We start from the raw sequence: 14,455 nt of genomic DNA on the forward strand, positions 1-14,455 counted from the left end.
GTAGAATCCAAGAGTTGCTTCCTGATGCCTGGTGCCAAGGGCATGACATAGTAATTATCATCCAAAATAAGGACTACATTGGCTTCTGCGAATATACTTTAGTCATACATAGAGATGCTATAACTGAGTTATGCATAGGTGTCTCCTGATTCAATAAAACCAGATACAAAGTACAGATTCTAAATAGCTTGAAGTACCATTAAGTCTGAGTGGTGGATATGGTCGGAGTATTACACAGATTTTTTAATTAAAGAATGCTTACAGACTTTTGAAAATAATGTAAATAACTCCATCCACACTTGAAAGACAAACACTCAGAAAAATATTTGCAGCATATATAGCAGACTAATATACATGGAGTCTTTGTAAATTAGTAAACTAACCAATTCAAAATATGAGTGTATGAAATGTAAATATACAGAAGAAATGAGGTATCCACTAATGGTGAAAATTATTTAAAAAGTCATTAAAGTTAATGAAAGATAAATCAAAACTGAACTATCTTTTTTTTATTTTAACCACAGATTGGCAAACATAACATTGGCAAAACCAAAAGTTGGCAAGATGATAAGGAGATAGGGACATCTGCACAGATGTTTGGTGGGAGTGTAAATGAGTCCACCCTTCCCAGGAGAGGGGAGTTTGGCAGGATGGAACTGCGAAGGCATCATGGCAGCAGTGATGTAATGGAAAGACCAACAGAAAAGGTCAAGGGGATGCAGTTACTGTAATTTACAGGGACAATTACATAAAGTAGAATACTCCCAGACAGAAGTTCCCAGATCCTCTGTTCCCCATGGAAATCACACCTGCCAATTATACTTTTGCAATGTTTTCTACACAGAATAATGATTCTGCCAGACACAAGAAGCTCACAGTTTGCCCCTTCCACAGGCCTTTATTTGCCCTGGCCTCTCTTTGGCAGTAAACATACCCACTTATCAGATGTCTATACTATTGCACAATAAGTGTAGCACATGCTTGAGCATTTATCACACATTTACCTCCTCTTTCAAGTTTACCTATTTCTCTGCAAAACAAAGTCTAAGGTCTAGCTGAGATTAACATTGCAGAATCAAAATGTACCATGTGTACCCTTGGTCCTGAAATCCCACTTCTAGAATTTATAGAAGATAATTGTGTCACTTCAATAAGGGAGTGATTACAAAATATTCAATAGAGTTTTTCTTAAATAACAATGAGCTCGATCTGACTACTCATTGTGGGATCTAAGTAAGTTATAATACATCCATTAAATGGTATCTTCCACAGCCACTAAAATATATGTGTACGTGTTAGTATTTGTACCTTTTTGCATAAAACGTTCCTCAAAGAGGCAGGAGGTAGAATTGTAAAGGATAAATGGATGGCTAGGCAGGTGTCAGACACTTCATGGATATATTTTTATAACTTTAAATATGAGTGTGTTTATTTAAAATTAAAGTTACAAATTAAATAGAGAGCAGCAGGCAAGCAAAAAGAAAAACAGGTAGTTAAAAAGACATTAGCCAGACAGACGCCAGTGGCTCACACCCGTAATCCTAGCTACTCATGAGTTTTTATTGTAAGGAAATGACCACTTCGCAGACCTAATCTCGGCCCTCGATCCCAGCGCCTGCGCAGTAGGTGAGGCACCGCCCACTTCCGGGCCTCCAAGGAGCCACACGGCGCCATTTTCTCCCTTTCCTCATGAGAACTTGGCCTTGTCATAAGACAAGATCTTGGTACCTAGCTCAGCTCACAATTCTGCCTCACCTTCCTGTGTGCTGGCATTACTGGTGGTCACCTCAAACCTGGCCTTGAAATATTTTGAAGAAAGGAATCTGGGAGCCCCTCTGTGCTGTGCTTTTACACCATGACAATCCCCTTTCATTTCACTTCTGTTCTCAACCTTTGCTCCTAGAATCCTATCCCAGGAGTTTTAATATCCTTTTTTATTTTTCCTACCAGAGTTGCTGATGGAGTGATCAAAAGTGTATTATGGCAAACACTTCAGGCTCTTAATTTCTGTCATAAACATAATGTAAGTAACATTTTCTAATGCTTTAATTCTTCATAATGGCTGTGTTTATGATCTATTTGAAGAGCTTAAAGATAGTGGGAAAGAAACAAAAGAAAGCTATAAATATGAGAGAAAGCAATTCATAATTCATATCCCTTTTCTAGTTTCTGTAAGAAGTTATTAATGTTTTATTAATTAAAAATTTGTATAAACTTAATGTTTCCTTTGCTACAATACAAATGATTCCTGTTATTGTTGTTAAATTGGGTTAAAATAATTTTTCAGCTTGTCCATAATGTAATGATCTAACATGGCCTTTGGCTTGATTTTGTTTTTATTATATTTTTTAAGTCTTTCATTCTGTACTACAGTATTCCCCTTCCCCTTATTTATTATTTATTTATCTTGTGCCAGTCCTAGTGTTTGAACTCAGGGCATAGGCACTATCCCTGAGCTTTATTTTTTTTTGGGGGGGAGCATGGGGGTCGTATCATGGGGCCTGAACTTTGGGCCTGGGCGCTGTCCCTTAGCTCTTCAGCTCAAGGCTAGCACTCTACCACTTTAGCCACAGCGCCACTTCCAGCTTTTTTCTTTTGGCTTATGTGGTGCTGAGGAATCAAACCCAAGGCCTCATGCATGCAAGGCACTCTACCACTGAGCCACCTTCCCAGCCCCCTATCCCTGAGCTTTTGTGTTCAAGGACAGTGCTTTACCACTTGAGCTATAGCTCTACTTCGGGCTTTTTGGTGGTTAATTGGAGATAAGAGTCTCTTGGACTTTGGAGCTTGAACTTGGGGCCTGGACTGTCTCTGAGCTTTTTCATTCAAGGCTTGCATTCTCCCACTTTGGGCCAAAAATCCTGTCCTTCAATTTTCTAGTGGTTAATTGGAGATGAGAGTCTCACTAACTTTTCCTTCCCAGGTTGGCTTTGAACTATGATCCCATGAGATCTCAGCCTCCGGAGCAGCTAGGATTTCAGGCGTGAGCCACAGGAATACAGGCCCTTATCTTGTTTTAAAATAAAAATTTCTACTGGGTGCCAGTAGCTCATGCTTGTATGAAGATCACAGTTTAAAACCAACCCAGGCAGGAAAGTTTATGAGACTCTTACCTCAAAGAAGCAACCAAAAAAGCAGGAATTGAAATTGTGGCTCAAGTGGTAGAGCACCATTCTTTTTTTTTTTTGGGTCCAGTCGTGGGGCCTGAACTCTGGGCCTGGGCGCTGTCCCTCAGCTCTTCAGCTCAAGGCTAGCGCTCTACCACTTGAGGTACAGCGCCACTTTCGGCTTTTTTCTTTTTGCTTATGTGGTGCTGAGGAATCGAACCCAGAGCCTTGAGCATGCAAGGCAAGCGCTCTACCACTGAGCCACCTTCCCAGTCCTAGAGCACCATTCTTAAAAGAAGCTTACGGACAGCTCCCAGACCCCGAGCTAAAGCTTTAGGACCAGTTGAAAAAAGAAAAAAATATATAATTTCCTATACCATTAATATTTTTTAGAACCATAGTTATCAAACCCAACCATGAAAACAAGTCACCTTGGAGGAACTCTTTTTTTAAACAAACAAAAATTTAAAACAGCTTGCAGGGCCCCAGACACTTGGAGTCAATACATCTATGATAGGACCTGAGAATTCACATTTCAAACATTTTCCTGGATAATATCAAAACTGCTGGTCCAACGACTACCTTTGAATATTATTGTGTTACTGAAATAATTTTGGATGGTTGCCTCCTGTACCTAATTTAACATGTTCTTTTATCTGCTTTCCTGTGAATTGATTTTTTTCTTTCTAATCATATTTCTAATCATATTCAGGTTTGGTTTTCTTAGGTGAGAATATCTCCTATGCAGTGTTATACATTTCTTATTACATGAGTATCATAAGGTGTATTGTGCCTCAAATATGTGGTTGCCCTGCTTTTGATAATGTGGATATTGATTAGGAAACTCAGGAGTTATTTGATATTAGTTGGATCTCCTTCCATGTTCATTTTCCTTTCAACCTTTTCTGTTGATAGTTTTAGTATTTCACTGAGATTGAGAAATGGTAACTTAGCTGGGTGCCAATGGCTCACACCTATAATCCTGGCTACTCTAGAGGCTGAGATCTAAGGATCAAAATTCAAAGCCAGCTCAGGTAGGAAAGTGTGAGATTCGTATCTCCGACACAAAGCTGGAAGTAAAGCTATGGCTCAAGTGGTACAACACTGGCCTTGAAAAAAAACAAAACAAAACAAAAAAACAAAAACTTTAGGGACAGGGCTGGGATGTAGCTCAGTGGCAAAGCGCTTGCCTGGCAAGTGCAACGTCCTGGGTTCGATCCCCAGTACCAAAAAAGAAAAGACAAAAAAAATACAGTTAAAAAAAAAACCCCAAACCAAAAAAAAAAAAAAAAAAAAAAAACCAACCCTTTTAAGCTGGGCGCTGGTGGCTCACACCTGTAATCCTAGCTACTTTGGAGGCTGAGATCTGAGGATCGCAGTTCAAAGCCAGCCCGGGCAAGAGAGACCATGAGACTCCTATTTCCAATAAACCACCAGAAAACCGGAAGTGGCGCTGTAGCTCAAGTGGTAGAGCGCTCGCCTTGAACTGAAGGGCTGAGGGACAGCGCCCAGGCCCAGAGTTCAAGCCCCACAACCGACCAAAAAAAACAAACAACAACAAAAAAAAAACCTTAGGGACAGCATCCAGGTTGAGTTCAAGCCTCGGACCAGCACAAAAAAGATAAGAAAAGGCCATTAAGCATTGGTGATTCACACCTGTAATCCCAGCTATTCAGGTGGCTGAGATATTGAAGCCAGCCCAGGCAGGAAAGTTCATGAGCCTCTCTATCTCCATTTAACCACCAGAAAACCAGAAGTGGCACTGTGGCCCAAAGTGGTAGAGCACTAGCCTTGAGCAAAAGAACTTAGGGACAGCTCCTGGACCCTGAGTTCAAGTCCCACGAGCAATAAAGAAAAGAAAGGAAATGGTAACTATTATTTCTTCTTCTATATTATTATCAGAATTATATAGAAAATTACTTGCCCAAGGACTCTGATAAAATACAGTAAGAGGATAACATTGATGTGTCACTTCAGAGAAATACTTAAGTATCTTAGCAACCTATAACAGTGAACACTGATGAAGACAGAAGGTGTTATTATAAACAGGGATTTTACATATGTGATATTTTCAATCCTTTAGGGTCATTGGTCTTCTTTCAAGTCCAAATTTTCCATCTTAAGCCAGTGGCACTTACTGAAGTTGGCCTGGGTGCCTTTGATACATCAAAAACTTTGGAAAAAATATGTCTCTACCTTTTGAGTTGGTGCCTAGACAAAGTGCCAAGGCAACGGTTCAGACTACCATATGGTCGTTTTGGATGCCAGCAAAATATCTTAACATGGTAGTCAAGGATTGCTGAAAAAGGAAATACAGGACATAAAATTAAATGTCAGTATTTAGGAACCTAGTTTTCTTGAGTTTTATGAAAGTCAGTGAAATTTTCATTAGAATAAATCAAAATCCTTCATTTTCAATTAGAGGGATATTGTTCACAACCTACTTGTTTGGGTTCTTTAGTGCAAATTATGCTTTTAGATTCTTAGTAAAGATGGAGGAGAGTTGACTCCATACCTATGTTGCTTCCCACCATACTCTAGAAGATAACAAGTTGACTTAAGGTTGACATAGCAATGTTCTAAGTAATTAAAATAGTTTTGCAAAAATGATGCTTAGAGCCAGCACCAGTGACTCATGCCTATAATCCCAGCAACTCAGGAGGCTGAAATCTGAGGATCATGGTATAAAGCCAGCCTGAGCAGGAAAGTCCATGACTCTTATCTCCAATTAACTACTAAAAAGCTGGAAGTGGAGCTGTGGCTCAAATGGTAGAGCACCAGCCTTGAATGAAGAAGCCAAGGGGCATCACCCAGGCACTGACTTCAAGCCCCAGTACCAGCACAAAAAAAATAAAAATAGTAAGTTTTAGAAGAGAAGTAGAAATCTTAATTTTTTAAGTTTTTATTCTTATGCTATAGTAAATCTCTATGCATCCATATTTTTATCTGTTCTCTAAGATGAATGCAAAAGAGAAAAATCAAGTCATATATAAGTTCTTACAATAATAGATCTGAAACCTTTATATTTCTTATTTTTAGAGGAACTCTCGTGTTACTCTCAAAGAATAGAAAAGGCCATCTGACCCAATGGTGTTGTTTGAAGATGCCCAGCTTTCAACCTAAGGATACCTGGTGTAACTATTATCTCCAGAGTTGTGATCCTAAATAAGACAATAAAGGTTAAAGTAGTAAGAGATTAAGGCTGCTGAAAGTGTAGCTGATAGAGATCAATTGGGAACTCATTAGAAATGCAGAATCTCAGGCCCACTCGTTCATCTGCTAAAGTAGAATCTGCATTTTAGCAAGAGCTACAGATGATTGGTGGGCACATTAAATTTTTAGAAGCAATGGGTTTAAGAAAACACCTACTCATTTTGTTCAGTTTTACCCTGTAACACTGCTAGAGTGAGATAGCTGAAGTGTTCAGTTTAACATCATTTTGTCTCCATAGATTTTATATTTGATACATTGATTAGGGAAAACGAATTTCATAATAGTAAAACCACACTGATTTCTGAGCTATGGATGTACCAGGCTGGAGCACCCATCAACATCTTCCTTATATTCATATTTTAATTGGCAAGAATGCATCTTTTCTTTCTTCTTTCTTATAAGTATCAGTCCCTAAAATTCAAAGAGGACCACTTGGTCAGACAAAAAATTATTTCTTTCTTAGTCATGGCACATAAAAAACAATTTCTGGTATGAATGTTTCCAGAAATTATTCTTGGGGAACAAAGGAGGAGGCAACAATGCTTGATAAGAAATGTACTTATTACCTTGCCCATATAATTGTAACCCCTCTGTATGGTATTTTCACAATTAAAAAAAATAAGATTAAATTAAATTAAAAAATTATTCTTAAGGCTGAATGCATGGTTAACATGGAGATCAGCAATGCTGAAACAAAAAGCTGGTTCTTAGAAAAAAAATTAATAAAATTGACAGACCACTAGCAAGATTGACAAAGAAGAAATGAGATTCAAATCAATAAAATCAGAGATGGGACTGGAAACATTGCAACAAACATCCAAGAAGAAATCCAAATGATTATAAAGGACTACTTTCAAAAATCTATACTCAAAAAAAGAAGGAAAATCTAGCAGAAATTAACAGATTTCCATTGACATATAAACTGCCTAAGCTGAACCAAGAAGATACAAATCAGTTAAATAGGCCACTAACACAAGAAGAATGAGGAAGTAGAAGTCTTCCAGCAAGGAAAAGACCCAGCCTATAGCTATTCACTGCTGAATTGCAAAGACTTTTAAAGATGAACTAACACAAATACCCTCAAGCTTTTCCATGAGATAGAAATAGAAGGAGCAATTCCAAACTCATTTTATGAAACCTGTATCACACTCATCCCAAAACTAGGTAAGGATCCATCAAGAAAAAGAACTACAGACTAATTTCTTTGATGAACACAGTTGCAAAGCCCTACAATAAAATATTAGCCAACAGAATCCAGAAGCATAGCTGGAGGTATGGCTCAAGTGATAGTCCAACCTGCTTAGTGCAGGGTCCTAGGTCCCAGGTTCAGAGTTCAGAAACAAAAATTTTTTGGGGGGGAGGGGGTGTCCAGTCGTGGGGCCTGAACTCTGGCCCTGGGAGCTGTCCCTCTGCTCTTCAGCTCAAGGCTAGCGCTCTACCACTTGAGCCACAGCGCCACTTCCGGCTTTTTTCTTTTTTTGCTTAGGTGGTGCTGAGGAATCAAACCCAGGGCCTCAGGCATGCAAGGCAAGCGCTCTACCACTGAGCCACCTTCCCAGCTCCACAAATTTTTTAAAAATCATACATTCTGACCAAGTAGGCTTCATCCCGCAGATGCAAGTCAGGTTTAACATACACAAATCAATTAATGTAATTCATCACATCAACAGAGCCAAAGACAAGAACCACATGATCATCTGAATAGATGCAGAAAAAGCCTGTGACAAAAAACATCCATTAGTATTAAAAGCTCTGAGGAAGGTAGGAATAGAAGGAACATTCCTTAAAATAATAAAGGCTATGTATGATGGGCAAACAGTCAACATCATACTGAATGGTAAAAAACTAAAATCATTTCCCCTAAAATCAAGAACAAGGCAAGGATGTCCATTCGCTCTGGAATTCCTAGCCAAAGCAATAAGGCAAGAAAAGGTCATTAAAGGGATTCACATAGGGAAAGAAGAAATCAAACTATTCCTATTTGCAGATAACATGATCTTACATCTAAAGGACCCGAAAACTCTATCCCCAAGCTCTTAGAAGATCTTTATAGCAAAAACGATAAAAATCTGAAGAAAGGAAGAGGACATCAGGAAATGGAAAGATCATCCATGTTCATAGATAGGTAGAATTAATATTGTGAAAATGGTCATACTGCCAAAAATGATCTACAAATTCATGACAATCCCCTTCAAAATCCCAATTACATTCTTTACCAAGATAAAAAAAAAATCCAAAAATTCATATGGAACAACAAAAGACCTAGAATAGCAGAAGCAATCCTAGCAAAAAAAAAAAAAACACACACAATTTAGGTAGTATCACAATACCACACCTCAAACTCTAGTACAGAGCTGTAACAAAAACAGCTTAGTATTGGCACAAAAATAGACCCGACGATCAATGGAACAAATTAGAAGACACATAAATAGAATTAGAAGGCCCAGACACATACAGTTACCTGATATATGATAAAGGAGCCAAAGACTGGGGGAAAAAAAAAACAGCCTTTTCAATAATTGGTGTTGGGAAAACTGGGTATCTATATGCAGGAAACTAAAAGTAGATCCCTGTTTGTCACCATGCATTGTCAATTCAAAGTGGATCAAAGACCTCAACTTCAAACCAAAAACTTTAAAACAACTGCAAAAGAAAATGGAAGAAACATTAGAACTTACAGGTAGAAACTTCTTGAAAAGTGGCCAGGGCACAACAGATAGGAGAGAAACTTGACAGGTGGGACTACATCAAAATAAAGTTTCTGCACAGCTGACATAGTTACTAAACTAGAAAGATAGCCAACAGACCTGGAGAAGATCTTTACCAGCAATAAAACAGAAAAAGGCCTAATTTCCCAAGCCTAATCACTAAATGGGCATGTGAGCTAAGGAGAGACTTCTCAGAAGAAAAGGTAAAAATGGCAAAGAAACACATTAGAAAATGCTCATCATGCCTGGTCATAAAAGAAATGCAAATCAAATCAACTCTGAGAGTCCATCTTACCCTAGAAAGATTGGCCAACATCATGAATTTGAACAACAAATGTTGGTGGGGATGTGGGGGAAAAGGAACCCTACTGCACTGTTGGTGGGAATGTAAACTAGTACCACCACTCTGGATAGCAGTCAGGAGATTCCTCAATAAAACTAAACATGGACTTTCCCCAAAACCCTGCCAGACCATTCCTAGACATCTACCCTGAACATCATGAGCCAGGATATGGTGAAGACACCTGCACATCCATGTTCATTACCACACTATTCACAATAGCAAGATCTGAAAACAGCCCAGATGCCCCACAATAGATGACAGCCCAGATGCCCCACAATAGATGAGTGGAGACAAATAATATGGTACTTTTACACAATGACATTTACCCAGCCATTAGAATGAAATGTCACTTGCAGGGAAATGGATGGAACTAGAACAAATCATATTAAGTGAAGTGAGCCAAGCTTAGAGAGACAAACAGTGCATGTTTTCTCTGATATTCGTAAGTTAGATCTAAAATGCACTGAAATATGATTAAGTTATACAAGATTCTAGATACAGTGAGACCAAAAGAGTATGTTCTTAGGAGAGAAACACAAAGGTACAATCCCTTTGTGCCTCCTCATAGTTAATATAAAATTATATTGAAAAATATCAAAGTGAACTCCAAGATATGGAAATGAGATCTCTTTTTAATTTTTATTTTTTGATGATTCTGTCTTTATATATGGTGTATTCAAATGTATATCTTCAGGAGCGGGGAGGGCACAGAACTGGAGGGAAAGAGGGTGAAAAAGTGCAGCTGTGGAGCTCACAGGACACTGATGGAAGTGAACTATACAACTTGTGGGTAGAGATGGGGGAGAAGGCCTGGGAGAGAGTGAAGATACTGTAAAAAAGGAAACAACTCAATACGTGATTCATGTAACTATGATCCCGCTGTACATCACCTCTATGACAATAAATTAATTTTTAAAAATAGCATGAATAGATCTCTTCTTGCCAGCTTATGAACCAACAATAATCAAACCTGAGCAATGTTTGCTATAAAACCCAAGTTTATTAAAATTCTCCTGTTAAAGACACTTGTATGTTTCTTGCTCTTTGGTGAAAAACAGCCTGATTGTGGAGCCACTGTACAAGAGCCGACTAAAGAGCTTGAGCGGCTTAACAACAGGACAATGGGGAAGAGGAATAATGTGTCCACAATTCTGTCCTCTGTATGATTTTTTTTCTGGTCCTGGAGCTTGAACTCAGGGTCTGGGTGCTGTTCCAGAGCCTTTGTGCTCAAAGCTAGTACTCTACCACTTGAGCCACAGCACCTTTTCTGGCTTTTTCTGAGTTGTTTATTGTAGATGTGAGTCTCACAGACTTTCCTGCCTGGGTTGGCTTTGAACTGTGATCCTCAGATCCTAGCCTCCTGCATGTCTAGGATTTTAGGCACGAGTCACCAGCACCCAGCATATGTGCTATCTTGTGTCCAGTTTTTTCCTTTTGGTGGTGGTGGTGGTGGTAGTGATGGTGCTGGGGCTCGAACTGAGGGCCTTGCACTCTCACTTGGCTCTCTACCACTTGAGCTACAGATCTACGTCTGGCTTTTTGGTGGTTAATTAGAAGAGTCTCATGGACTTTGCTGCCCAAGCTGTCTTCAAACTGCAATCCTCAATCCTGGATACTTAGGATTACAGGCATGAGCTACAGCAACCTGGGCCTGTCCCAATTATTTTTATCCCCTTTTTTTCTTCAGTTCTCTGACTTTATTAGTAGCTTTCCCTACCGACAACTAAATGAATTTTTTCTATTTCTTTGAATCATATCAATATTTCATTTGCCTTTATATTTTTCTTTTCTTTTCTTTTCTTTGTTTTTTTGTTGGTCGTCGGGGCTGAACTCTGGGCCTGGTCGTTGTCCTTCAGCTCTTCAGCTCAAGGCTAGTGCTCTACCACTTGAGCCAAAGTGCCACTTCCGGCTTTTTTCTGCTTATGTGGTACTGAGGAATCGAACCCAGGGCCTCATGTATGCAAAGAGAAGCACTCTACCACTGAGCCAATTTCCCAGCCCCGCCTTTATATTTTTGGTTGAAAAGTAAGTGCTATGACTGTCACATGATTTGCTTTAGAGGTGAAATATATTTAAATAAGCCAAAAGACAAATATCAATGTAAATCTACTTACTTTGTGATGCCATAAATAGATTAGGAAATCTACCATTTTATAAAAACTCATTTGAGTGACAAGATCTTTTCTTTTCTTTTCTTTTCTTTTTGTTGTTGTTGTTGTTGGTCTTGGGGCTTAAACTCTGGGCCTGGGTGCTGTCCCTCAGCTCTTCAGCTCAAGGCGAGCACTCTACTGCTTGAGCCACAGCACCACTGCTGATCTTTTCTAATCAAATCACCAAGTACAAGTATTTCTGATCTGGAGTGTTAGGTTTTGTAAACATATTGCTTAAACAGGTATATCAAAACCCATTTGTCTTATAGCCCTATAATGTATCAGTATTAATATCAATGCATTATTGATATTCTAAGGACTTAACAACTTTTAAAAGTCCTAAAAAATTTTAAGAAGCCTAACTTCTTGCCATAAAAAAAAAAACAGTTGCAAGTAATTGAGACTTGGTAAAAATTAGCTTTAGTGCCATTTTTGTGACCTAGAATGAATTTAGGGTTTAAGTTTTTCTTCTTAGCCTTTCTTTCTGGAAACAAAGATAATTCTTTCTAAATTGTCAGTTTGACATGATTACCTAAAGAGACTTAAAGCATGGCAGACAAGTGAAGCAGACCAAGATGATTATTGTGACACTTAATCTAGAGACTCAGTGGCCATCACAACCCCAGGACTATTGCAAGGATGAAACAATTTGTGTACAAGTGCTTTAAAAGTCCAGGGTGCTCTATGAGTGCCAAGTTGTAGACTATCAGTATCACTCACTGTTTTCTTTTGTGGAGTGGATGAACTGAAAAAGAAAGTTCTGAAGAGCAGGCTCAAGCTGTTTTCCCACAGCACCTCCACTATATGGAAAGCCACTTCTGGAGCATGCATGAGCTCAGTCAGTCTGCTTTCTCTCCCCCATCAGAACCTTCTGGTGTTCCACAGAAGCTCTGGCTTCCTTTAGGGTCACTGGTGATGTAGCAAATTGTGAGGTTACTATATCTAATAAAAGATTTAATGGGGTCGTTCCAGCTCCGCGGCTTCGGACGGCCGGAGACTCCGGGGGGTCGGCAGAGGGGGCGCCTCCGCCCGGCTCCTGGCCCCGCCATTCCTAAGCTATCTGCGGCGGGAAACGCCTTTCCCCTCAGGGAGTGGACATCAATGCAAACCTGAAGAAAACAGTTTTTTCCTCCTAAGCCATGGCATATCAGTTATACAGAAATACCACGCTGGGAAACAGTCTTCAAGAGAGCCTAGATGAGCTCATACAGTCTCAACAGATCACCCCCCAACTTGCACTTCAAGTTCTACTTCAGTTTGATAAGGCTATAAATTCAGCATTGGCTCAGAGGGTCAGGAACAGAGTCAATTTCAGGGGCTCTCTAAATACATACAGATTCTGCGATAATGTGTGGACTTTTGTATTGAATGATGTTGAATTCAGAGAAGTGACAGAACTTATTAAAGTGGATCAAGTAAAAATTGTAGCCTGTGATGGTAAAAATACTGGTTCTAATACTACAGAATAAGTAGGAAGAAAAAGGCTTTTTTATGCCATCTCCTGTTATTATCACTTTTTGAAGAGAAGCATAGAAGAGACTTTTTTAATTTATTCTAGCATTGCAAAAATGACTACACTGTGCTATACTATGGGAGAATACCAGCAGAAAGAAGCTTATAACTCTGTATTCTCCTACATTACCTTTATTATACAGCATGAAGAAACTTGACTTTTTTTTAATGACAAATCAAAAGTGGTTGTCTTCCTGAGAGCATTCTTTAATAAATTCATTTTAAAAACTCAAAAAAAAAAAAAAAAAAGATTTAATGGCACTTTGGCCACGCAAGAGCAGGTAATAGAGCCATCCTGCCCTCCTGGGAGGACCTCCAGCAGCACCTTGTGGGCATCTCATGAGAGCCATTCTCCATTCCCGGTCAGTGGATCATGGAGGAAATTGGAATCTGATACATGGGCACCTCTGCCTCCGCACTCACCCAGGACACTTCTGATTTGTGACTTGCAGAATTATGAAGAGAGCCTTTTTCATACCTAACAGATTTGGGTGATAGCTAATATGATCACTCAAATTGTAAGTGAATTTTGTTTTATTACTATGTAAATGTTTTTCCAATTTCTCAACTCTGCAGTGCTCAGCCTGAATTGTGATTTCTGAGTGGCGGCAGTTCTTATAAGAGGCACAGTCAGCTCCCATAGAGGGTTTACCTCTTAGAGTCACGTAGGCCCAGGAAAAAGTAAATGAAATGATTATATAATATTTCCTTTAGAAACAATGGGTTTTCATACGCAACTATTATAAATTAATTTCTTCAATAATATAACATTTAGATTTTTTATTTTGTATGGCAAGATTTATATATGAAAAAGTGACCAATTTAAGTTCTTCTAGACAAATAAAGAACATTTTTTTCTTTTTCTTTTTTTTTTTTTGTCGGTCATGGGGCTTGAACTCTGGGCCTGGGCACTGTCCCTCAGCTCTTCAGCTCAAGCCAAGCACTCTACCACTTGAGCCACAGCGCCACTTCCAGCTTTCTGAGTGGTTTATTGGAGATAAGAGACTCATGGATTTTCCTGCCGGGGCTGGCTTTAAACCATGATCCTCAGATCTCAGCCTCCTGAGTAGCTAAGATTACAGGTGTGAGCCCCTGCTCCCAGCACATTTTTTCTATCATACATAAACGTAAACATCTGTATAGGTGGTATTCCATCGTTTAATTACTAACATTCTTTGTCATTTTGATGGCGCAGGAAAATAATCAAATATTATCTTACAGTGTATTCACAGAGATGTCAAACCTGAAAACATTCTAATAACTAAACAAGGAATAATCAAGATCTGTGACTTTGGGTTTGCACGGATTCTGAGTAAGTAACCATTTCCAACCTACTTTATCCAATTCAGATGGCTATAAATTCTATAAACTATAAGACTATAGAGATACTGAATGTGTGCCAAGTGTTTTATTGTTGTTATT

General features: G+C 39.0%; 2 protein-coding genes across 2 annotated transcripts in view; both read left to right on the forward strand.

Annotated features, from left to right (window-relative positions):
- Cdkl4 (cyclin dependent kinase like 4) overlaps positions 1 to 14,455 on the forward strand; it is a 44,422-nt gene that overhangs the window by 14,612 nt on the left and 15,355 nt on the right. The window contains exons 4-5 of the mRNA XM_042675459.1: positions 1,951 to 2,023; positions 14,255 to 14,345. Coding sequence (XP_042531393.1) covers positions 1,951 to 2,023; positions 14,255 to 14,345 — 164 coding nt within the window. The remainder of the gene's footprint in view (positions 1 to 1,950; positions 2,024 to 14,254; positions 14,346 to 14,455) is intronic.
- LOC122104538 (transcription initiation factor IIA subunit 2-like) lies at positions 12,490 to 13,263 on the forward strand. The gene has a single exon (XM_042675460.1). It carries the CDS (start codon positions 12,661 to 12,663, stop codon positions 12,988 to 12,990), a length of 330 nt encoding a protein of 109 aa, XP_042531394.1. The 5' UTR covers positions 12,490 to 12,660; the 3' UTR covers positions 12,991 to 13,263.

The sequence above is a fragment of the Dipodomys spectabilis genome, unplaced genomic scaffold (assembly GCF_019054845.1).
Source record: "Dipodomys spectabilis isolate Male_0828 unplaced genomic scaffold, ASM1905484v1 ptg000026l, whole genome shotgun sequence".
In the NCBI taxonomy this organism is placed as follows: domain Eukaryota; kingdom Metazoa; phylum Chordata; class Mammalia; order Rodentia; family Heteromyidae; genus Dipodomys; species Dipodomys spectabilis.